Genomic DNA, 26,521 nt, shown 5'->3' on the forward strand with positions numbered 1-26,521 from the left:
ACCAATTTTAATCTCCAAATTACCCATTTTGTAGATTACAATTAATGGTTGAAACATTTGGACACTGAACTTAATAAAAGGTGAACTGAAATTAGTTTCCGAATGTGAACACATTTTCCTAGGTGTTTCCCAATCCTATCTCAATATTTGCTACTAGCTAAAAAACCTTCAAACTTCCAAAAAAAAATCTAAATTTGAAAAATTAAAACTTTGAATGTATAATGTATAAATCGTTAATACATTCAAATTTTGATTTTTATTTGAAGTTTGAAGGTTTTTTAGCTAGTAGCAAATATTGAGATAGGATTGGGAAACACCTAGGAAAATGTGTTCACATTCGGAAACTAATTTCAGTTCATCTAATAAAAGAACCAATCACTTTTGATTACTCAAGTTAAAGAACCAACCAATCGAAATTCACTAAAGTCCCCAAAGTTGTTACGTCAATAATTAAGAAAACGTTATTTGGGACTAATACTATAAACATCCCATCTTCCCCTCTCTCTCTGGTTCACTACACTAGTCCCCAAAGTTTTATAATTCCGTTTTCTTATTCGTTGACTCAACAACTTTGGGGACTATAGTGAATTTTGATTGGTTGGTTCTCTAACTTGACCTAACCATTAATTTTAATCCATAGAATGGGTAATTTTGTATATTAATTTATCGGCCACTGTCTTATCCTTGTAGATCCCTGCGATGTGCTACAGATACTCCTATATAAAGAAAAGCTTTGCTTTAAATGCGCCTGTAGTAGGAATTGAACTTATTTATATTTATTAGCTTAGCAAATTGTAAAAGCATGATTCAAGATTATCATTTAAACACAATGTTTTATTTAAAATGAATGCATGGCGATTTTCCTCAAAGTTTCTATCGAGCACAGGACCCCTTCTTATCCTATAATATGAAGAAAGGTGTTTTTGTCTGTAGTGAAGGATCTCCCTAACTATTGAACCGATACGGTTTTCTTTTACAGTGTAGCTTCTCATAGGTCCTGGGAAGGATTATAGCTATTTCAAGGGAAGGTACCACCACGCAACAATCCCCACAATTTTTTTTCACCTTTTCTTTTTAAAACTAAAATGAAAATGGGGGAGGGGTCGAATTCAAGCCATCATCAACTATCATTCAAGTATAGAGGCCTCTAGGGGCGTTACCGCTATTAGTTTTGAAATAATTCAAATTGTATCTATGCTCTTAAAAACACCTTGGGAGGAAAGTAATAATCTACTTTTAAGTTTACATGTGTCTGTTTGTATGTTTGTGTGTAACGCTCAGCAGTTATTTTTTTCTCTTTCCCCTTCTCTTTTCTATAGCTATGTATCTCTTTACTTTAAGGGAGGGAGGGGACAATGGGCTGTTAATTGCACTATTCCCGACAGTTTTATAAAAACATTTTCTTATTCGTTAGCTTAAAAAGTTTTGGGACAATTAATAATTATTGAATTTTGATTGGTTGGTTCATTAAATTGGGTTTCCAAACGTTTCAACTACTAATTGTATTATCCCTTTAGATCACTGACTATATCCCTCTTATATAATCTGCAAAATTTATTTGAAAAAAGGCTGATCACTTCATGATAAATAAAACATCTTTAAAATGTCATTATTCGAAATGGTAGCACGTATGTTACTAAGTTGCTTTTCAGTAATGCAACTACTTTAAAGCATACTAGCGGCTACGCCCCTGTTTGGCCTCTAGAGACACTCGAGGGAACGAAGGTGGGGTAAGTTGACCGTTCATTTCCAATTTTAGTTTTAAAAAGGAAAAGGAGGGGGGAGGGGGGAAGGACATTTTTCTGAAGGGTGATTTATTTTGGATGGGTTGAGATACCCTCTTCAAAAGTAGTTATAAACCTTCCCTTTACCTATAAGAAGCTTTGCTGTTAACAAGATCCTTCGCTACAGACAAATAATAATAAAATGGGATTCATTATGGACATTTTTAGGACTTGATTATATTGTACCTTGTTGTCCTAGGAATCATTGTTCCATTGTTGTCAAAAAAAGTCAAAATCAGCATGTTAAAAATGGGGGTCTTTCTGGTAAGGAATTAGTAGTTTAAAATCTGTAGGACAGTTCTAACATGCCTAAATTAACGGAAATACATAGGTACGTACGAACAAAAAACCCTAATTACAGAAAAGCTTTGCTTTGACAAATATTTGCTTTTTTCCGAACTTAAAATATTGATAAATAAAATGCAATTATATAAATACCAATTATTTATTTTTATAAAAAATGTTTCTTAGTTGTTAATTATCAAAATATGAATGTATTTTAAATATTTTATTTTAGATTTATGTTTATTAGTATGTATTAAATAACTATATATAATTAATTACTATAAATATAAAATATTTTTTTTTTCAAATATCATCCCTATAAATTAAAATGTACATGATGTTAATGAAATTTGTTTTCATATTGATAAACAAAATTACCCCTTCTGTAGATTAAAAAAGTTCTTGATCAATGAATAAGATATTGTTGTCATAAAACTTTTGGCACTGTTCAATTTACAGTCCAATGTCTACTCCCTTTTTTTACCTTATAGGGAAGAAATGATATTTATAATCAACATCCTGGTTATTAGTTGATTCCAATGGATTGAGCTCTAGTTTTCATCTTGGCCAGGGCTTGCTCATTCAGGTCAGCTCTTTCAGCACTGTCACTTAGATTAGCTTGAACCTTTATTATTCAATAAAGATGTTAAAAAACAAAGTATGACATCTATATCAGCTAGGCTTTTTAAATCAAAATGCCAGACAAACGAAAAGTGACAAACATAAATTCAAAATCATTGCTCAAATCAAGTATTATAGCTATTCATTACGGACTAACTGACATACAGGCAAACACTATTTGAAGAAAATCTTTATTCTTTAAACCAACCTGTCTGAACTTGGCAAGATTGAGAGCAGCAATCTCTTCTGCCTCCTCTATCTGTTTCTTGTAGGACTTGATTTTATTCTGCAGCTGATCAACCAGACTTTGCATCCTCTCATGATTCTTTCTATCCTCATCCTTAATAGTATCATTAGTAGGGTCTTGACAGTCCTTGCATCCTCTATGGTTCTTACTATCCTCATCCTTAATAGTATCATTAGTAGGATCTTGACAGTCCTTGCATCCTCTCATGGTTCTTTCTCTCCTCATCCTTAATAGTATCATTAGTAGGATCTTGACAGTCCTTGCATCCTCTCATGATTCTTACTATCCTCATCCTTAATAGTATCATTAGTAGGATCTTGACAGTCCTTGCATCCTCTATTCTTATTTCTATCTTCATTCTTAATAGTATCATTAGTAGGATCTTGACAGTCCTTGCATCCTCTCATGATTCTTACTATACTCATCCTTAATAGTATCATTAGTAGGATCTTGACATTCCTTGCATCCTCTCATAGTTCTTTCTATCTTCAGCCTTAATAGTATCATTAGTAGGATCTTGACATTCCTTGCATCCTCTCATAGTTCTTTCTATCTTCAGCCTTAATAGTATCATTAGTAGGATCTTGACATTTCTTGCATCCTCTCATAGTTCTTTCTATCTTCAGCCTTAATAGTATCATTAGTAGGATCTTGACAGACCTTGCATCCTCTCATGGTTCTTTCTATCCTCATCCTTAGTACTATCATTAGTAATATCAGTATCATGGAAAACCTATAGCTTTCCTATTCTTTATTTACATTTCTGGGGACAGTCAATAACAATAATATAAACAAATCTTTAGTATGTCCCATGGCACTAACATCTTAACTATTACAGACAACCAACCCTTAGATTGCAAGACCCTTGTAGGGAAGTCCTAGCTGTGCATGGTAAGGAGATGCATAAATTTTGAGCCATGGCATTCCCCTGAAATCAATCAAAGTGTTTTGGCGTAACTGTTATCTCCCAATCCTAATATTTCTTCACTCTGGACGCCAGGGGCAAGCAACCAGTGAATTAAATTAAACCTGTTGATAAGTGAGCTCCTTGATCTTACGTTCACTTCTCCTCAAGTTCTTCATAGCATCAGAACTACGCCTGAAATAAACAGGTGCTCAGTTATCAATAGTAAAATTGTAGGAAATTAAAAACAAGTATTCTGTAATATTCAGGACCTTATTGACAATAAATAGATGTACATCTCCAATGATTGTAAAATATTACTTCATCTGTAGATTAAATATATTGGCTAAAAGGTTTGAACACATCTTTTCTGAACCAACTCATCAGCATTAAATAAAAGTGTCAAACTCAACAATCCTTAAAATTAAAATTGGGAAGGCCTGCCTTCCCCTTTCATCAAACCATCAGGACCCATCTGTAACTATTCCTGTGCACGCCACTGCTTACCTATTTTCAGCATCTAATTCTGACTCAAGTTCTCTAATGCGAGTTTCCATTTTAGCCATTGCCTTCTTTCCACCTGAACAATAAAAATGTTTATTTGACACTAGATATAAAAAAATGAATGTAAATATAAATCACAGTGTTATTATAGCAGTTACTTTTAGTGTGATTGTGTTTTTTTTTAGCTGAAAAACAAAGAAACACCCAGCTTTATTTGTGTCATTGTAAAATTGGCATCACCCACCTCATTACTACAACATGAAATATATATCTTTATTCTGCTTTGTATCATACAACTGTATCTATAGATAGATTACAATTAAAGAATGAAATAAAAGTTAAAAGTATATAAATATTCCACAATTTTTTTTGTAGCACTGAGTGAGAGCAAATTTATCCTATTCTCTGCAATGCACCCCTGATACTGTATGTAAAACCAATTTAACCTAATCTAAGTTGATCTAAGTTAAATATTCAAACTACCCCATCTCATTTTAAATTCATTATAAAATAGCAATTATATTATTGCCATTGGTGTAATTATTCAATTTTATAATATCTTGGGTATGCAATGCACCTTTAAGAGCATTCTGTTCAGCTTCATCAAGTCTTGCCTGTGCATCTTTAACCTGAAAAAAAGCATAAAAAAAGTTCCTTTTTACACAAAAAAGATAATTTTTATGTATATATGTCATTTTTTTATTAACAAAGTTAAGTAATGAAAATAACCTGAGCTTCAAGAAGCTTTCTATCTCTTTCAATAGCCATAGCATTCTCCTGTTCAACTCTGAGCTCATCAGCAAGCCTGTATAGTAAAATCATCAATATGCTATTTTAACTTTTGTAATATAGATTCAAACAGCTGCGTCCTTAGAACTCAGGAATAAGAAAGAGCAGAAAAATAGCCTTAAACCATCTCAAGACATATATCTAAAAAATAAAATAGCCTAAAACCATACAAGGATATATGTAAAGCTTCTCAAAAATGCAGAACCTTATCATTTCAGTAGTTATCAAAATAATAAGCTACACAAAAAACTTACTACTTTACATTATTGGAACTTGATGTGTATAGTAACAAGATCAACAAAGTTTGTTATGTGGAAATAGACAATTATGTGTCAGGAATAACCAATCTAAGAGATAAGCCAATTTCATAAGAATAATTTCTCTACTGAAATGGAGAGTTGTGTGGACTGGACAAGCAATAAAAAATAAATGTACAGCAAATGTATGAGCATTTTTGCCATAAAAACTCAAATAATAGTATACCTAGCAGCATCTATCATAGCACGTTGAGCCTTCTCCTCAGACATCTGAGCTTCTGATGACATTTCATCAAGATCATGCTAAATTGTCATATATTCAAAAAATTGTTTAACATTACAACAATTTAATATTGTCCTATCTTTTACATTTACTTGCGGCTTCGCCACTATAGGCCTGAAAGAGGAACACACATCACAATAGTTAAAAAACATTCTTATGGCCATTGTAAAGAAGATACACCTTGGTTCTGCAGATAACGAGAAATTTTCAAATAGACATCTTGCTACTTTTATATAAAGATTGTCAATTCAAGTTGTTAGGTTGTAAAAGTGTAGGTATTAAACTTTAAAAAAATTGCTATGTAGTATGACTCTGACTTTACTTCAGAAACCTAAAACTTTATTTCTATTCATTTTATAAAGATTACTTACATTGAGAGTGTTTATTTCATTCTCACACTTCTGCTTGGCACTTGTTAGAGCTTGATTTGTGCATGTCTGATCTCCTAATAATTTATTTTTCAATATTATTTGTCAGCAATAAGCTAAACTGATATATGAAGAAAGACAGAATTAAAGATTGTAAAATAAGATGTTATGAACAAAATAATTATAAATAAAACAATTTGTCTTACCAAGGCTTTCATTAGTATCAGCCAATTCCTGTTCAATGATTCTTCTATTTCTGTCCACCTGTTCAAGCAGAGTTCTTGCTTCCTCCAGAGCATTCTGATTGGCATGAGCTCGTCTGTCTGCTGACATAAGACCCTCTCTAGCAATCTCCTTGGCCTTGCTCACTTCTTCAAGTTTTACCTGAGTTTCCCTCAACCTTTAAAATAAAGCATTTTAACACAAATACCATGTTATGTAAATTTCTTTACCAACAAATAAATATATTTAGATATTAAAGATACCTGTTTTGAATAGATTTGATTGTTCTTTGGCTTTCCACATTTGCTGCATTAGCATGCTCCAGAGATGTTTCAAGATCAAGAACATCTGTCTCTAGCTTCTTCTTCATTCTCAAAGCTTCAACTTTAGCTTTGGTCTCTGACTCTAGAGCATGCTGAACTCCCTCAATAGCTTTAGCAAAGTTCTTCTTGGTGGTAGTAAACTCATCATCTTTTTCTGCAAGTCTTCTTTCAATCTCTTGTCTTACTTGGTTCAACTCTAGCTGAGTTCTAAAATACATGGATAATGATATTATAAAATTGAATTTTAGATCATTAAAATTTATTATTGATATATAATTTTCAACACTTTACCTGAGAACCTTGTTTTCTTCTTGCTCTAAAGCTCCTTCGGCCTCAGAGAGAGCAGCTTCAAGTTCCATCTTTTCAGCCTCTAGCCTCTTGCGGATTTTGTCAATTTCATGGATTGATCTTCCTCCCTCATTAATTTGATCCATTATATCTCTAATTTCCATTGAAAGATTTTTGTTCTCTCTTCTGACTTCATCAAGTTGAAGTACAGACTCTTCATATGCATTCTTGATTCTGAACAACTCAGAGGCAGCATTTCTTGTTTCCTTCTGGGAAATATCAAGATCCATAGAAGTACCATCAACCTTATGCTTCCATTCAGCAACAATCCTATCAAATTGCTTTGCTTTCTTCTCAAGAGATGAGTTAAGAATCTGAGCTTGATCTAATTGAACACTCAAGTTGTTTAAGTCATCAGTGACCTTTAGCTTGGCCTTTTCCAGCTGTTGTAGTTTAGAATTCAGGTTTTCAATTGTTGTTTGAGATTCAGAGAGACGTGCTTGTAGTTTCATTTTATCCATTTCCATTTCATCTGCTTTTGCAACACATTCAATTTCATACTTTTGTCTCCACATGTCAGATTCATTGGCAGCTTTATTTGCTTGTCTGGCAAGATTTTCCTTTGAACCAACTTCTTCCTCTAAGTTATTTCTAAGACCATCTTTTTCATGCTCAAGGTTTCTATACTTGGCAAGCAAAGAAGACCTCTCTTTTGACTCTATATCAGCAATGTTCTTTTGTTCATCAAGAGCAGACATAAGAGCAACTTTAGTTTTGGCAAGAAGACCAGCATTATTATCAAGCTCCTAAATTGTATACTCAAATAAGAAATTATGTTTTTAGGAGGAAGATAAAAATATGAAACATTTGATTAAGATAACAAAACAAAGTTTTTACCTGTAGTTGCCTGAGAAGATCAGCATTTTCACCAGTCAGTCTTCTCTTGTATCCCTCATAATCAGCAAGAGTGAGGTTAGCTTCTTCAACCTTTTTTCCAAGCTCAGTGAGCTCAGCAAGTAAATTCTTATGAGACTTTTCAGCAGAAACCTGTTAAATAAAAAAAAAAAAAAATTTTTTTAAACATGCTTCTAAACAGAATATTTTCTACTCCATCTAATTGATGTGATAGAAATATGTTTTTATATTGAGTATGTCTATTACCTTGGATCTATTAACTTCATCTGTTGCAGCTCTTACATCTGCTATCTCAGACATAATCTTACCCTTGTCCTTCTCAATTCTAAATTATGTAAAAAGCATTCAGAATATTGATTTACATGTCAGATAAATATATCAATAGTTAATATTTGTAATTGTAAAAAAATATATATTTTAAAATATAAATTTAATTTACTTACTTAGCTTTCATTTTTTGTAGCTGGTCACTTTGCTCAAGCATTTCAGCAATAGCATCTTGGTGTTTCTTTTTCAAGGAAATAAGAGTAGACTCATGTTGAATATTACACTCCTCCAGATCTTTCCTTAGCTTGACAACTTCAGATTCACGCTTCTTATTTAGTTCAATTTGAGCAGCAGTTGCTCCTCCTGCTTCCATCAATCTTTCACCAAGACCTTCAAGCTCTCTTGCAAGATCTGATCTTTGTCTCTCTGCCTTAGCTCTACCTTGTCTTTCAGCCTCAAGCTCTTCTTCCATCTCCTCAACTCTAAGCTGAAGTTCTTTGATAGACTTCTGGAACTTGGCAACAATTGCTTGTTCATCATCCAGTTTATTAGCAAGTCCAGCAAGTTCTCCATCTTTTCTTCCAACTTGTCCTTCAAGCTCCTTTTGGGATCTTTCTAGATCGGTAACAGATTGCTGAGTTATTTTGAGTTCTCCCTCAACCTTTCTTCTTTCCTTTTCAACATTTGCTCTGCTTCTCTTTTCCCTGTCAAGAGAAGATTCAATTTCATCAAGTGCTTGTTCCAACTTGCCTTTGATAGTGTTGAGGTGCTCAACTTTCTCAGTTGCAACATCTAAGTCTTCAGAAGCTTTGCCTCCAATCTCAGATATGTGCTTTTTCTCCTTATTAAGTTTATTAATTACTTCATCTTGATTGGCAATTTCATCATTCAGATATCTTATAGTATGGTCTTTGTTAGCCTTTTCCTGTTCAAGCTTTTGAATGGCAATCTCAATATCTTCAATTTCTTTCTTTACAGCAACACACTCATGTTCCAATTCTTTCTTGTCAGCTGCACACTGAATTCTATCTTGTTCAGCTTTAGTTAGAGTACTTTGAGTCTCCTCAAGTTCAACATTTAGATCAGCAATCTGAGTAGAAAGCTTGGCTTGTCTTTCATGATATTGAGACAAATCTCCCTGTTCCTTTTCTATTTGAGCTATGATAGCTTTCTTTTCATCTTCCATAATTGTGTTTTCTTGCAAGAGCTCCTTTTTAGTGTTGATTTTTTCCATGTATACACCATAAGTAGCATTTGCTCTTTCACTCAACAATCTCAGCTCTTCTTCAGGGTTTGGCATACCAATTAGTGGGCGTGTTTTTTGGATAATGACAAACCATCCCCAATCTCTGAGTGAAATATATTTCCTGAACTGTCTCTGACAAACAACCAGCAGCTCTCTTTGGTCTCTCCTCTTGCTAAATTCCCTGAATCTTGTAAACTGTCTAACTTGACCTTGCAACCACCTCAAAAGCTTCAGCACAATTTCATCTCTAACTTCTTCCAGATAAGCTAGAGCTCCTGCTCTAAAAAAGACCAAAGTGTGGCCAAGCTTATACTTTTCCCTTGGAAACTCAATTTTATCCATCATAGCATAAACAGCTGTTTTATTATCCTTAGAACTAGCCATTTCAGCAGCACCAAGAATATAATATCTCATCTTGAAATCCGGATAAAGGATCCTGTTTGGAAAACCTTTCATACAGATTCTAATACCTTCAAGCACACCATTACAAGTCAGCTGATGCATAATAAGGGGTGGTTCTACATCACCTGGCTTCTTGTGAGTATTAGGTACTAAGCAACGAACAAAGTGGGGTTCAGTGCTATGAAGTGTTGTCATTAGATCATTCAAAGATATTAAGTAAACAGATGACACAGTTTTGGTGCCACCTCCTTTCTTTTTCTTCTTACCTTCCTCTTTCGGAGTTGTAGTAGGTTGACCTGGATGATCAGCCCACAAGTGGATAAGAAGATCTATGGTAGAAGTTGACTTGAATATTTCAACAACAGTATCATTTACAGGATCCTTATTCTTTTCCAGCCATCCTGTTACATTGTAAGAAACAATTCCAGCATAGTGAGAAATGGCAAAATGAGCATGCTTGTCAGTTTTAGATTGAGGCTTTAAGAAAATTGGTAGTTTTCCAAGAGAAGCCTTCAACTTTTCTTCAAATGACTTATCAGTTGCTTTTGGAAACAGAGACTCCTCCTCTAAAATAGCCCAGAGACCCATAGGTTTCTCAAACATGATTATAGCTGCTTGCAGATCCATACCAAAGTCAACCATCTCCCACTCAATACCCTCACCAACATAGGTTTCTTGTTCAACAACAAACATGTGGTGATTAAAAAACTGTTGAAGCTTTTCATTGACAAAGTTAATTGAAATTTGTTCAAATCCATTGTACTCAAAAATCTCAAATCCAGCAATATCCAAGACAGCACAAAAGTTTGATTTCTTCAATGTTGGATCAATCAGAGTTTGGTTACACTTTTCAATTAGCCACTTAAATACCCTGTCATAAATAGATCTAGCAATACCACCTACAGCATTAGTAGCTTGCTCACAAGTCTGACTCTTAGTTACCCACTCAGTTCCAACTTTGATCCTTGGTTTGCAAAAGGCTTTAATCATTGCTGTTGAATCAACACCACAAAGTGCTGCTGCTTTTCCAGCAAAGGTGTCAGCACCTACAGCTTGACACTCAGCTTGGTCATCCCTACCCTTGGTTGTAAACTCAATACCTCCAAAAGTCATGACAGAAGCTGTCAGCATGTAGCAATCATACTTCTCCTGCTCTCCAAAACCAAGTACATTGAAAGCATCCTCAGTATACTCAAGTTCCTCGTTATCATCAATAGATTCAACTTTGGTTTTACCCTGAGAAACATAGATATAATCATAGATATCTGTGCTGAGCAGACACTTCTCTCTTAAGCCGCCACCAATACCATCACCATAAGGCTGCAGAAGCTGATAAAAGATATGGTAAGATCTTTCCACTTCCTGCTGCTCAGTGATTCGAGACTTTTCAAGCAAATATGACACAATGTCACAACCAGCCAGCTTACCAGAATTGGTAAAATGAATTCTAATGAACTTACCAAAGCGGGATGAGTTATCATTTCTGGAAGTCTTAGCATTACCATAAGACTCCAAGATTGGGTTAGTAGCCACAATTTGGTCTTCAAGAGACACCTTCTTTTCAGCTTTCTTACCAGATCCAGTAGCTACCATGGCTAAGTAGGTAATAACCTTCTTGGTGTTCTCAGTTTTACCAGCTCCAGATTCACCAGTAATCAGCATGGCTTGATCTTTTTGGTTGTTTAACATACCACGATAAGCAGTTTCAGCAATAGCCCAAAGATGAGGAGGTACCTCATTTCTTCTCTTTCCAAGATAAATCTTGGCGACTCTATGGGTGTAGAGTGGATAACGCTTGTATGGGTTGACAACAACAACAAAAAGACCAGAATATGTATGGATCATCTTGGCCTGGTAGCGAGTCTTCAAGTTCCAGAACACAGAGGCATCATTGAGAAAAGTCAGGTTGACCATGTCCTCACACTTCTCAAACTTGGGAGGATTTACCTTTCCAACCTCAGCTGCTTTGTGGGTAAACTTTTCATGACCCACAGCAACAACACACTTGCTGGCAGGATCCTCCAGGTTACCTGACTCAAGGAGACCTTCACGGTAGCCACCAGTCTTTGGACAAGGGATCCAAACAGACTTCTTGGCATCATAAACCTTGTTCTGAGACTCCCTCTTCATTTCCATAGATGGAATTAGAAATTCAGTAGGGTCAGGATCAGGCTGACCTGTCTTGGTTAACTTGATATGGCCTGGCATAGTTGAAGCAGTAGATTACACTAAATAGAAAATACAAAATTGTAAAAAATGTACTGAAAATATTCAAATAAATAAATTTATTTGACATTTTATTCCATTGTAAATATAAGCTAAATTATCTACCTTATCTACTAAGTAGAAATGATTTTTTACAGATAATATGTTTTCTATTATCATAATTTTTCTAAAATTTTTTTAATTAACCCTTACAGATCGGGGGGGGGGGCTCAAAGAGCCCCCCCCTCTAGTTTTTTCAATCTCATTTTTTTTGTAGGTAAGATGGAGAGCTGTAACTTCATGACTTTTTAAGTTTAGTAATTAAACGTCGGCAAGAGTTGATTTTATTAGGATATCTGGTCTGTGTCGGTCGTGGTGTCCGGTCAAAGTCGGTTGGGTAGCAAGAAAAATTAGAAAAAATTCTAAATAAATCTTAATTTCTACATTATGACTTTTGTGTATAAGGTAGAAACCTAAATTTTTTTTGGTGAATACTTAGATATCAATGACCATCTGAGAAAAGTGGTGTTATGACCGTTTGACCGCTCCCTGACCGACTGTATGACCGATTTTTGTCCGGCTTTTACTACAGACATATATCATGAATATCATGGCTTCTATTACAGCTAGAGACCTATAATTTTTTTTTGGTATATCCTTGAGCAATAATAAACAGATAAAAATATTAATTTGCGCCGCCAACCGCCGTTTAACCGCCGTAACCGCCGAAAATGGCGGTTTCCGTTATTTGCCGTTTTTCGGCGATGATCAGAAAAAGTAATTTTTTTGTTATGAAAAATAAAAGTTCGTCCTAAAATTTGGTCATCCTAGCTGCAAAATTGGCCGCTCTACAGCTGTTTTAAAATTTAGCGGCTGGCCGCTAAAAAGCGGCTAAGGAGCGGTCTGACTGCTATGACTAGAAAAAGTAATTTTCTCTGAAAATACACATGAACCACCAGAAAAAAATTTTACGTCTTTATCTTTACAAGGAGCCGAGATAGAGAGGGGGGGCTCTTTGAGCCCCCCCCCCCCCCCGATCTATTAAGGTGGGAATTGGGGCCCGATCTGTAAGGGTTAATAGATCAAAATAATATATGTATATCTTGTCTAGTAATAATCATTTTAATGTATGTGTAAAAAGGTCTTTATATATATACTTTTCCTAAACAAATATTTAATACATATATCAATCTCATTTTCTTTACTCATACTTTTTTATTTAATTTCAAAATAAAAGAAATTAAAGTAATCTAGAAAAGCTTTCTTTAAAGCTTAATAATAATACAGATAAATTAAGGCCATAAAACTGAAATGTGAATTTTTTTTCCATAATGATTTTACAACTAAAATGTTGTCAAAGTCAGGTTTTGCTTCCATAACTCTTTCAACTAGCAAACTTTAATTTTAGGGCCTTATTTTCCTATCTACATAGAAATGATTTCCATAGTTTAATTGTTGAATCTTGTATGTTTCTTTTTAAAAATAGCTTTAAACCTAACCCTGGCTATTATCTATATTTTATTATATTTACTATAAACAAAAAGACAAAACAAAGTGGCCCACTCCCAATAAATGTATACCTGTCTCCTTAGAGTCAAGATGAAGACTGAAATTTTTTAGCTATGCCCCCCATATTTATACCCCTACCTGACCAGAATGTAAACAGCGCAGAAAAATTTGCAACAGTATAATTAAGAGTATTGACACAAAAAAGAAAAAAATAATTTTGCAAAAATAAATAATTCTCTACACTACATTTTTAATATTTAATTACATCCTTTAAAAATTTTAAAAGTCCCTATAGACATATAGAGTAGATATATGTATAGTAGTTTCCTTCACAGTGCATAGTCGAGCACAGTGCACCCCCTTCCCCTCCTTGCTATCATTTCAAAATAATCTAAAAATAAAGAAGAGAAGGGGAATTTTTTTCATGTATTTTACTTTAGGTTTGGGTTATTGGGTATAGGGTATCCCAGTAGGGTTAGAGCACCCGCAGTGGATAGGCATAAAGGAAATAATATCCACCCAAATTTTGAATTTTTTCCCCTAAAATAATAGGTTGGTGGGTTTATGTGCTTGTTGGGCATTTTGAGACAAAACATCCATAAATAATATTAGAATATTCGGGTATAGTCCCTTTCGTGGCAACGCACCTTAAGGGGCGATTCTTCGTATTTTTCACAGTAGCTTTTCTCCTATTTCTAGCCCCTGCAGGGTCTATAGCCCTGCAGGGTCAATTGCATAACCCTGTGTGGCAATCACCTAACACAATATAACCTAACCTAACCTAAAATAACTTATAAAAAGCAGTTTAAAAATACGAAAAATCGTCCCTTAAGGGGCGTTGCCACGAAAGGTACTATTCCCGATTCTTATTGTTAATTTTGTAACAGTACTTTTTTCGCGGTGAAATAGAATCTGTCATCAGGTTACAAAAATCAGCCAACACAATCTTGAGAAGACAGACAAATCTGGGAGGGAGTGGACATTGGGCTGTTTAGCCCACTAGTCCCCAATGTCTTATAACAACGTTTTCTTGTTAGTTGGCTTTACAACTTTGGGGGACTTTTTATTAAATTTTTATTGTTTGGTTAATTTAGTTGAGAGTCCAAACGTTTCAACCACTAATTGTAATCTACAGAAGGGAATATTTTGTTTATCATAAATGGGGATGTACATCAATTAATCGATCATTTCTCTTATGAGGGAAAATGCCTAAATTTTTATCAATAAATAAATTAACCTAGGCTTTTGTAATAAAAAGCAAATTATTGCAATAACCTTTTAAATATTCACTTTTAAATATTGATGTGCTTAAAAAAATACCTCTAATAATTGTTAACTTTTGAATTTTTTTGCACATCCTAAATTTGACTCATTTCTTGATGCCACAAAGGCATTTGATATGATGCTTTCTTATCTGTGTCTACTATATATTTTTAAAAGCGAGGATTTTTTATAATTAGGATTGGCCCGTCCGTACATCCGTAGCGGTTAGATCTTTTCTTTTATCTAGACATGTTAGAATTGTCCTATCAATTTCAATGATTCCTACAACAGTTAGGTAATATTTAGAAAGCTCAGCAACCCCATAATCTTTACCAGAAAGTCCATTTTCAACATGCTTATTTTTATTACTTTTTTGAAAACAATTTTTCATATCATATAATTATCCTATTATCTGATTTTTAGAATACTGTTTCCTAGGACAACACAGTGCAATGTTATTAGCAAAACTTCTCTATAATCAAGTCCTAAAATGTAATTATGCCTTAAAACATTGTCCTATAATCAAACAGTAATGCAACAAATTCACTTAAAATTTTGTTTAAAATTTATATTCTGCTTATGCAGTTATGACACTCTACACGCGTTAATGTTTGACCTACAATTTAAAAGCTTCGCTTTTATTGATGTTGTCATCCTTGTTTATGAGAACAAGGGCAGGTAGCGTTTAAAATGTTAAAACGATTTTTTATCTTATTTAGGTCTAGTCAGATTAAGAAAAGACCGTTTTTTTATCACCTCTATGTTGCTATCGACATTTACAAGTGTCTTCATTATAATTTAAATAATACATTTCTAAATCACAAAATTTTCTCTGTTCTAGGCGTCAAAATTGTCCTTCTAATTCTTTATTTTTCAAGAAATCCTTAAAATTGTAAAGAATAAGACAGCTCATATGTGAAAGTTATTTGAATTTAGAATGTTTATCTAATCCAGACAAAATTATATTATATTAAATCTAGAAAAGTGCAAGAATAGTAGAGATCTATTGGGATAGGACAATTGCCTATAAATTGATGTACATCCCTAATGATAATATACAATATTTCCCCTTCTGTAAATTACAATTAATTGTTGAAACGTTTCGACACTCAACTTTTTAAACCAACCAATTAAAATTTAGGAAAAGTCTCCAAAGTTGTTAATAAAAATTTCATAAAAAATGTCCACTCCCTTCCTATATTTTTAAAAAATATAAAAAAAAAGAAAAACATAAACATGCAGCCCTCCTCCTATTATCTCAGCTCCCATTAGAGCTAGAGGGTTAAAAATTTTGTGCTTGTCCCCTGTTTTCCTGATGAAAAAATAAGTTGCTAAATGCTATTGTTTATTTTTTTATTGTTTTATAGACAATACCGTCTGAATTGCGCGCTGAAATCAAACACCCACATCAAAAAAAGATGAAAAATGTTCCAACTAAAAAGTGGAAAATGATCCGCAATGAGTTTTAGTATTTTAATTTTGACAGAATTAATAAAGGGATACCGGGATGAGACAATGGGGGAAAAATCAGGGAGGAAGGAGATTTGGGCTGTTTATAACACTAGTCCTCAAAGTTTTATGCTGATGTTTTCATATTCGTTAACGTTAACAATCTTGGGGACTTTTAGTGAAATATGAATGGTTGGTTCATTCAGTTGAGTGTCCAAACGTTTCTGCCACTAATTGTAGATTACAGAAGGGGTAATTTTTGTGTATCATCATTGGGGATGTATATCAATTTATTGTCTTATCCCTTTAGATCCCTGCAATAAAATAATCCTCGAAAGTGAAAGTAATGAGCTTTACCAATTATTATAAACCTAATGCTACAGCCATTTATGAGATTTTAATTAATAAACAGAAACTAAATAATTCAGAAATAAGCAATATACAAAACATAATATTTCAAAAAATTCTTAATTTTAATTAGGGGGGGGGGGGTGAATGGAGGTGATGGTAGATATCCTTATTTTAGCATGCTGCGCGTTTTACTTTTTTAGAGAACATGATAGTCAGGTGTAACATCCAAGCATTAATAGATACATTATTAATTCTTTCATTTTTAGTTTACACTGAACTAGCGGCTACGCCCCTAGAGGCACTAGAAGAGTGGAGATTATAATTAGAAAACCTGATTTTTTATTTTATATTTAAAAAGATAAATTTAAAAAAGTAGTTATTAACCTTCCTGGGACCAATGAGAAGCTTCCCTGAAAAGGAGAACCGTCATGGTGTAGCGGTTAGCAAGATCCTGTGGTACAGACAAACAAACAAACAACATGTTACTTAATTATAAGAATAGTTAGTCAATAATAATTTGACCTTGAAGTTACAATTTAGATTAATGAATTTTCTGAATGAAACTGGAATCTTTAATATTGTTTTTAAATGCGAAGCTTTTCTATATTCAGGGTCATTCCTTCATGCGCCCGTAACGTATAGCTCTTTTATAGAATTGTCCGATCGATTTCAAACTTTGCATGATGGTTCCTAAAACAGTTAGGTACAATTTAGGGAACCCAGTAATAGTGTCGGACTAATTATGACGTATAAAAAAAATTAGCCAATGAGAGGCCATTATTGACCAATGGTAAAATTTATAGTGGCCTCTCATTGGCTAATTATTTTTTTTACGTCATAATCAGTCCGACACTTTTACTGTGTTCCAATTTAGGAAGCGCACCAACTGTATTATCGTTAACTATTTTGACAACTTTTTTTTTGTTTGATATGATTATCCTATTTATCTGAATTTTGGATAGTGATTCTTCGGAGAAAAATGTACAATATTATAAGCAAGACATCCTTATGACCAAGTCCTAAAAATAAAAGCATCTCCTTTTACTGTTTCCTGTATTTACCCAATTTTGTAACAAATTTATGTACAATTTTGTTTAGACTTACAAATTAATGTTTGATTATCCAGTTCTTACACTCTACAAAATTTATTGTTTGTTTGTCTTTTCTTCTGATTTAAGCTAGGAATATATTTGGGCTTAAAAAAGCCTTAGGTTTTCTTTAATCAGAAGTAATTATCTTCCATTTACAACTCCCTGAATATTTATCAGTTCTATAAATATTTTGTTTTGTTTTTTCTTCCTAAATATTATAGCCTTATTTTAGGCTTATTTTTATATGGCTTTCTCCTGGAAAATAGTACATTTTGAATAAAATTAAACAAGGATGACAACGTCAGTGAAAGCATAATATAAAAAAACAAGATGTAAGTATATCGTGTTTGCTTACCGTTGAACCGATATGGGTCTTCTTTGCAGTGAAGCTTTCTGTAGGTCTAAGGATGTTTATAACTATTATGGAAAAGGTTACCTATATATATACTTCGATGATAAAACAACCCTGAAAAATAACCTTACCCATCTCCCAAAAAGTTCACTCTCTACTAATAAATATAAACCTTCACAGTAAATAAAGATGAGAACAACATTTGTCATGAGGTTAGCGAGATATTTAGCTTCAGACACACACACACACACACACACACAGTCTGTTACTTTTATTTAAGACTAGGAGTAATACGAATTTGATAGTTCACCTACTCTCACGTATGGAATGACAGACAAACGTGTGCAATCCTTAGATATGCCCTATTAATAATCTTCCATCGCCTTTTAGTAGCAAAGTTACTCTATAACTCACTTTGTCCGTCAGTCCGTCCGTTAGTCTGGCCGCAAAGCTATGGGGGAAACGTGATTTTTTCGGCCATAGACGTCCAAGGGGGGGGGGGTTAAAGTGGCGATTACCCCCCCCCCATTTAAAATTTACCCCTACCCTGGGGGTGCCGTAGGCACCCCCAACCATTTAGGAGGGCCCCAAAATAAAAAATCTCTAACAAAAAATTTTTTGTATTACTAAATATTTAATTAATTTTAAATTACACCCCCCAAAAATTTTACCCCGGGGTAAATTTTGGGAGGGGTAAACAAAATATACCCCTGCCAACAGATTTCAGGGGGGGTAATTACCCCCCCCAAGCAAATTTTACCCCCGGGGTAAAAATTTTGGGGGGGGTAAAAAATTTTCGGCGCGCTTCGCGCGCCATTTTACCCCCCTCCAAAACAGAATTAGCCCCACCTTAAAAGAATTTTACCCTCCCCCCCCCAAAAAAAAAGCTTAAACGACTATGTTTTCGGCTTCTATACAAGATAGATAGACAGCTGAAATTTTTAGTGAAGATTTCTATGACATATGCCCATATAATCTAATAGTTGTTTTGTACATCTGTCTGTTATTTGGGGTGCTAGATCGATTCCTAGATTTTCAAGTTTGCATGATTTTCTCCAGAGCATCATCCACGTGTAATGGGATGCGATACTCTAACACCCAAGGGTATTAGGTTAAGTAACATCCATCAGACAACCAACACTTTGATTGCATGACCTTTGTTTAAAAAGTCCTATTTGTCCATGGTAGTAAGTTGCGCCTGTTTATGGGCCAAGGCTTTTCCCTACTCTAACTATTTATGTCGCGCACCTGACATTTCAGCAGTTGGGATAACTTTTGTTAGTTATGACGCGGTGTCGGCTTGAGATTCGAACCAATAACCTCCCCCACGACGAGCGGATGCGCTACGTGTTGAGCCACGATCACGGGTTACGTCATACAATACAAATGACTAATGATAGGCCATTATACATTGTAATTGAACAATAGTGAAATGTATACTGGCCTATCGTTGGTAATTTGTGTTGTATGACCTTATTTTATCAGGCACTATAAGCTACTTCTTAAACAAGAATAATTTTCATCTTTCACCTTCTGAACTGGCACTGTGGTAGTTTAAGCTATTTTCATTGTTTTTTTTTTATTTCAAAAAACAAAAAATTCTTGGTTATTTTTTCAGAATAAAAATAGGGGAGAGGAGGGGGGGTCAAACCAGTTTCACAGTAGGGTCGGATGCTTTAAAGTGAAGGCCCTTATAGATCCAGTTAATGTTTATATTTTTAGTAGCGAAGCTACTCTATAATTTGAAATGTCCGCCTGTTCGTCTGTCCGTCTATCCGTATGTCCGTAAGTCCGTATGCCCGTATGTCTTAGTTTGGGGGAAACGTGTTTTTCTCGGCTCCTATAAAAGATAAAAGGCTGAAATTATTTGACAACATTCCCATTATTAAGGAGCCCAATTAACTATAAAACATCAATGGAGGTCGGACCGCTTTTTAGCAGGTTTTAGGCTATTTTTGTATTTTTCACATTTTTCTCCATATCTTTGGTGTTTATGGTCCGATTTCCAAAATTTTTTCAGTTATAGATATCAAAATTAAATTTCCTGTCTTTTCAAGAAAACATCAATGGCGGTCAGACTTCCTTTTTGCAGGTTCTTGGCTATTTTTATATTTTTCACATTTTTCCTCATATCTTTGGTGTTTATGGTCCGATTTCAAAAATTTTTTAAATAAAAATATGAAAATTAAATTTCCCATTGTTTTGAGCATCCAGTATGTAATTTACTTTGTCCGTCAGTCTGTTAGTCATAGTACTGATATATAAGTATTAAAAAATTTAAAACAAAAGTTAAGAGGTTTCGTGATTTTTCCCCAATATACATGTTTTTGACAACTAATCTTTAAATTCTTATACATAATTTTTGTGCTTCGCTACTTATGGATGTTGTCATCCTTGTTTTTTTGGATTTACCCCTCCAAATGTCCCCCTATTTTTTTACTTTTCTTTTAAAACTAAAATTGAAAGTGGATGGTCGATGTTTTTTTTTACACCTATTCTTTGAAATCTAAATTCAACTAATTAAATTCAATTGATTCATTTTAAATGTTTTAATGAAAAGATTAGTCTTCTTAAACGATTTTAATATTTTAATCCTTGAAATTAAAATTTTGATTGTTCTAAGATTAAAAAGTACTTAAATTTTACTTTTTTTATCGCATTAAATATGTGATTTAAAATACTTTTTCTCGTTAATTGGAGCGAAGCTACTTAATCAATTTTGTCTGTCTGTTCATACGTCCATCCGTCCGTACTGTTTCTGAGTTAGTTTAATAGTATTATAATAATATAGATTACAATCATCAGAGAAAAGGAGAGATAGAGATAGATAGAGATATATAGAGATAGATAGATAGATAGATAGATAGATAGATAGATAGATAGATAGATAGATAGATAGATAGATAGATAGAGATAGAGATAGATAGATAGAGATAGATAGATAGAGATAGATAGAGATAGGTAGATAGATAGATAGAGAGAGAGAGAGAGACAGAGAGAGAGAGAGAGAGAGAGAGAGAGAGAGAGAGAGAGAGAGAGAGAGAGAGAGAGAGAGAAAAAAAGAACAGAGTAGATAAAAAAAGGAAGAGAGAAGGAGAGAGAGCTAAAAAAATAAATCTACTATAATCTTGAAACATTTTTAAAAACAAAATTATTTTGAGTTATAATTATTAATTATTATCAAAATATTGTACAGAAATTTAACCCCTATAATTCTTGGATTTACTAAAAAATCTTTCTAACGTTATAAATAGCGCAGCTACTCTAAAAATTTGCATTCACCCGAATAAACAAGAATTTTAAAATTTACTAATAATTAACTGTTTTTAAAGATATAACATTAACATCGCCAAACAGTCAAAAACATGAAAATAGCCAAAAAAAATCCTTATATAAAAATTAGCTATCTGGAATAGGTAGGACAATGAATGTAAAAAACAACCAAACCCCCAATCTTGATGACTCATTTGGTGATTCCTGGTAACGGTGCATAAGTGTAATTTGTAAAGAAAGGTGTCTGGTTCGAGTCTAGACGACATTGCTTCAAACTGGTAACTGCTGCTGTTATGTAAAGCGCGTGACATTAATAGTAATAGGAGATGGCTTGATTAATAAACAGGCGCAATTCATTACTATGCAATCTCAAATGGATGAACCCGTCCTTGTTAATCCTGACCCTAATTTTAGATTATTTTGTCAACATGGTGAAATTTGACACTTCAGATAAAAAATATTGGGGCAACAGGGATAGGCCGATAGACATAAAAATTTTCTTTAATAAGGGTGGGCCCTTCCGTCCGTACGTCCGCAACGGTTAGCTCTTTTCGTTAATATAGGTATGTGATACTTGTCCTATCGATTTAAAACTTTGCAAATTGATTCCTATAACAGTTGGGAACGATTTAGAAAGCGTAGCAACTCTATAATCGTTACCAGAAAATCTTTTGTCCCGTTTCAAACATGCTAATTTTTACTTTTTTTAACAACAATTTTTTTTATCTTATTTAATTATCCTATTCGTCTAATTTTTAGAATTCTGATTCTTTTTATGGATGTTGACATCCTTATTTTTATAAAATGCGACATTATTTTATTTAGAAGATTACTGTTGATAATTTTGGATTAAGACGTTTTTCTCGACAGGCTTAAAAAAGAGATTACTGAAATCCGTTGTTTTAAGAAGTGCAGCTACTCTATATATATAAAATATGGTTGATTTATGCCAAACAATTACACATGCAAAATATTTTTTCTGTAATGCAAAAAATTGCGATAGTACAATCACTGCAAAGTTTTTTAAAATCTGCAAAAAGACCTATTTTTAAAGCTTTTGTACCATCTCATTTTTAAAGATTTAAAAAAAAAATTTCAATTCTAGTGTGTTGATATAAACCTGAAATTTACAAAAAAAATGGGGCTGTCTTAATTATAACATATATAATAAGTCAAAATTACCAAATTGCAAACATAAATAATAGGGTTGGGCCGGATTGGACGGATACAGATATCCAGCTGATTTATAATGCCGGATATCAAGTATTCAGGTTTATATTGACACAAAGGAATCAAAGTTTTGTAGAAATCTTTAAAATTGAGATGGAACAAAAGCTTTAAAACAGGTCTTTTCTCAGATTTTAAAAAGTTTGTACCATCTCAGATTTAAAGATTTTCAAAAATTTCAATTCTAGTGTGTCATTATAAACCTGAATACCATATATCGTGCATTATAAATCAGCCGGATATCTGTATTTGTTCAATTTGGCCCAACCCTATTATTTATGTTTGCAATTTGGCAATTTTGACTTTGGAAGATTACTTGCTACACCTTCGTCTTTCATATTTTATAATTTAGAAGGCCCCCATTTTTTTGGGGTAAATTTCAGGTTTATATTAACACACTAGAATTGAAATTTTGTAAAAATCTTTAAAATTGAGATGGTACAAGAGCTTTAAAAACAGGTCTTTTTTTGCAGATTTTAAAAACTTGCAGTGCTTGTACCATTGCAATTTTGCAATACAGAAAAAATATTTTGCATGGGTCATTATTTTGCATAAATCAACCATATTTTGGCTGGGAGCCAAAATTTTAACAAAATTTTTCTAAAACGGGACGGGGTAATAATTATATACTCTAAACGGGTAGGTATTGGGTCGATTCAAGATCACACCGCGACATATTAATGATGTTAAAATGGTAACCACAGCTACTATCAGATGCTTTACACTACGGGGAATGTCTTGGCCCTTCTACAGGCGCAACTCAATACCGTGCACAGTTAAAACTTCCAGACTAAGGTAGTGCAATTAAAGTATTGATTGTCTGTGGAGTGATATTTTACACTTGTTAGAAGCGTCTTTTAACCGAAGGTCTGTTAGAAGCGTCGATTTTAATCTTTGCTTGACGATTCAGATTAGTAAGTTACAATTTACAAAGCATAGCAACTCTATAAGCATAGCAGTAAGACATGTTAATGTTTGTTTGTCTAATTTGATGCACTGCGCTTTAATGGATGTTGTCATCCTTGTTAATTTATTTTTTGTTGGTGAATATTTTATTTTTATGTAATATTATCATCATATTAAGCATGAATAATGTAAATTTTATTCAAATATAATAATGTTCATATGTAGCGTAGCTTTATAATAAAAAATAAGAAATAACGCGCCCATAAGAAAAAATATGTATATACCTATAATATATCAAACTTAAGATAAAACAAATAGAAAATTACAATACAGATTAAACATTTAGTTAATCTTATAACTTATTAGAAAATAATGTTAGCTTTATTTCATTTAATTTCATACTTGAGTTTATTTGATGCTTATTTAGGGGTAGGTTAGGCTAAGTAAAGGTTAATGGAATCCCCCAGGTAAACAGATGTATAGTATAGATGTATAAACAGACAACTACCTCCCTTTCTTTTTCAATGACCTTTTTCGTCTGCTTCTAAATTATTTTCTGCTACTTGGCTGTGTTAATATAAGCGATACCATTGGTTGATTTTCAATGACCTAATAGAAAGGTTGCACAAGGTTGATGCGATTGGGAGATACAGTTATTAAACCCTTTCTCCCTCTGCTGTTTTACTCTAATCTCAGGTACATAACCTCGTAGGAATAGGGGCCTGCAGGGTTTAAGCTCCAAGCAGGGGCTAGTTTATTTAAAACTTAAATTCAAGGAAGATTGGGGTCAGTAGTAAAAAATTAGTTTTTTGTTAAAGCACCCCTAATAGATATTTAGCGTATTATTGACATTATTCCGCGGATATGAAAATGAAAAAAAATGTAAGATTAATTCCAGGTTGATTTATTCTATTAGTAGAAAATTGATTATTAATGAAATACATGATTTTTCTGTATGGCCCAGAACCGATTCTAATCCAACGGATATCAATCGGTTTCATAAGGGGGCACCGTAACTCTGTGATAACGCACTGAGTTACGGTGATGAGAATTCGAGTTCAAACCCACTCGTGTTGCAATCACAACATGTTGTCTCAAATTCTCTAATGTGGATTCACGCAACCTCCCCCAGTTGCGTTGGAAGGGAGATTGTTAGGTAGTTTGGAAGCCTAATAATCATGTGTATAATAGCAACACTTCCCTTAATTCCAGGCTACTCTGAGGAGAGTGTCATTCATTACGGTGACTTAATCTGGAACACCTGCCATACTCAAAAATCGGCGAGGGTGAGGTAATAACGAGGAGCTCTCATGAGACAGGGTGTCAAGTCATACTTGAACGTGGAGCTTGAGCTGGCCCTGGTGGCTGTACAAAAGTGTCTCAACATACTCCAGAAGTCTTAGATCCAAACTCTAAGAAACTATGGCTAATAAAAAAAAAAAAAAAAAAAAAAAAAAAAAAAATCGGTTTCATAGCAATACTAGAAATATCTTTCCCTTTCCTTTCTCAATTTGTTGTCATTTATCTTTATTTGTAGAATATTTTGGTATAATATCGATGTTTACATAAAAATGTTAAAATTTTGGGCATACTTAGCATTCGAACGAACTTTTTGATATATTTGTTTAGGGTTAAATGTACATGCCCAATGATGATAAACACTACAATATCTTATTTAGATTACAATGTTCAATCAAACAACATTAATATCAGGGATCTAAAGGGATAAGACAATGGCCAATAAATTGGTTTACACTCCTAATGATGATACACAAAATTACACCTTCTGTAGCTTAATATTAGTGGTTGGAACGTTTGAACACTCAACTTAATAAACCAACCAATTAAAATTCACTAACGTCCCTAAAATTGTAAAGCCAACGAATAAGAAAGCGTTTTTTAAAAACTTTGGGGACTAGTGTAATAAACTGCCCATTGTCACCACTCTCTCTGCATAAGTGTTCTTGCTATAAATTGAAAACACCTGATACATTGTTGAGTAGAAACGCCTAATGTTTTGGTTAGAGTATAATACCTTAAAAGGACTCTCCACAGAAAAATCAACTTTGGATTTTTGAAAATCTAACCTGAAACTATTATTCTCTGTTCAATTTTAGGCATTTTTTGTTTTTGTGGCATCGCGATCGAAGCCCTTTGAAAATTTTGTCCGCCGCCTATTTGTACTGCCGCTATAACAATATATACTACACTTTCCTCCACTCAATATATGTTTGCCGCTAAAGAACATTTGCTCCATTGCAACCGGCCGCTCTACGATTTATCCTCTTCCTTGACTGGACAATCCTGCCGCCTCCATTTTGTGTTCGCCTCCCGCCATTTAATTTGTGCTGCTTTAGTGATTTTTAGCTTCTATTTTTGCCGCCGTTGCCGCATTCATCGCCCTTCTCCGCCGCTACTCCGCTATACATTGCGTACGTGGCTATACACAACACCCCCAGCCTCCATTTAATTTCTGAACAAGGGAGAGGGGAGCATGTATTAAACAGCGATGAATAGCGGAGTAGCGGCGGAGAAGGGCGATGAATGCGGCAACGGCGGCAAAAATAGAAGCTAAAAATCACTAAAGCAGCACAAATTAAATGGCGGGAGGATTCACTTAAAGGAGGTAAAAAATTTCAAAGGGCTTCGATCGCGATGCCACAAAAACAAAAAATGCCTAAAATTGAACAGAGAATAATAATTTCAGGTTAGATTTTCAAAAATCCAAAGTTGATTTTTCTGTGGAGAGTCCTTTTAACGGTTAGTTCAAACCAGAAAAGGGATATTTTATCTAAATAAAAAACTAATTCACCTCCAATTTTTCTGCTATTCTTAGAAAAGAGTTTATATTTTTCTATAAAAGATCTTTTTATTGATAAGTACAACATCATAATATTGTACAAAATTTGTCCTGGTTAGGTTGTTTTTAGTGGTTTTTGGCTATTTTTATATCCCCTTTTAATATAGAGCTCCAGATGCTAGTGTTCTAAAAGGTCCAAAGTTATAAAGTAATGGAGCACTAGTCGCCGGAAGGAAAAAGCAGTTTTTTGAAAGGGGCTATCTGAGATTATTACAGATTCTGATATATACATATATAGACAAATGAAAAATGCAAAAAACGAAATCAAAAGCGTTCCTTCTTGGGAGAAAATCCGGGAAAAAGATTTTAGCTATTTTTAACCTAAAATTG

General features: G+C 33.7%; 1 protein-coding gene across 2 annotated transcripts; it reads right to left on the bottom strand.

The window, feature by feature from the left end:
- Positions 1–2,215: 2,215 nt before the first annotated feature.
- LOC145304158 (myosin heavy chain, muscle-like) lies at positions 2,216–13,527 on the bottom strand. 2 transcript variants are annotated; one of them, XM_080145925.1, is made up of 15 exons: positions 13,491–13,527; positions 8,234–11,933; positions 8,037–8,115; positions 7,773–7,922; positions 6,879–7,681; positions 6,528–6,794; positions 6,249–6,442; positions 6,046–6,119; positions 5,618–5,694; positions 5,075–5,150; positions 4,923–4,974; positions 4,349–4,421; positions 3,967–4,036; positions 2,899–3,030; positions 2,216–2,694 (listed from the first exon to the last, which is right to left on the bottom strand). In XM_080145925.1, exons 2-15 carry the CDS (start codon positions 11,911–11,913, stop codon positions 2,596–2,598), a joined length of 5,826 nt encoding a protein of 1,941 aa, XP_080002051.1. In that variant the 5' UTR covers positions 11,914–11,933; positions 13,491–13,527; the 3' UTR covers positions 2,216–2,595. The 2 variants fall into 2 exon arrangements, with proteins under 2 accessions (XP_080002051.1, XP_080002052.1); XM_080145926.1 differs by lacking the exons at positions 2,216–2,694; positions 2,899–3,030 and adding an exon at positions 3,554–3,631.
- Positions 13,528–26,521: the final 12,994 nt, after the last annotated feature.

Source organism: Acartia tonsa, chromosome 13, assembly GCF_053477335.1.
Source record: "Acartia tonsa isolate MP-2025a chromosome 13, ASM5347733v1, whole genome shotgun sequence".
In the NCBI taxonomy this organism is placed as follows: domain Eukaryota; kingdom Metazoa; phylum Arthropoda; class Copepoda; order Calanoida; family Acartiidae; genus Acartia; species Acartia tonsa.

Coding starts and splice junctions, on each gene's coding strand:
- LOC145304158 (XM_080145925.1), bottom strand. CDS start 11,913: ATGCCAGGCCATATCAAGTTAACCAAGACAGGTCAGCCTGATCCTGAC. Junction 8,116..8,233: donor CTACAAAAAATGAAAGCTAA/GTAAGTAAATTA, acceptor TACATAATTTAG/AATTGAGAAGGACAAGGGTA. Junction 4,422..4,922: donor TGAACAGAATGCTCTTAAAG/GTGCATTGCATA, acceptor TTTATTGTTCAG/GTGGAAAGAAGGCAATGGCT.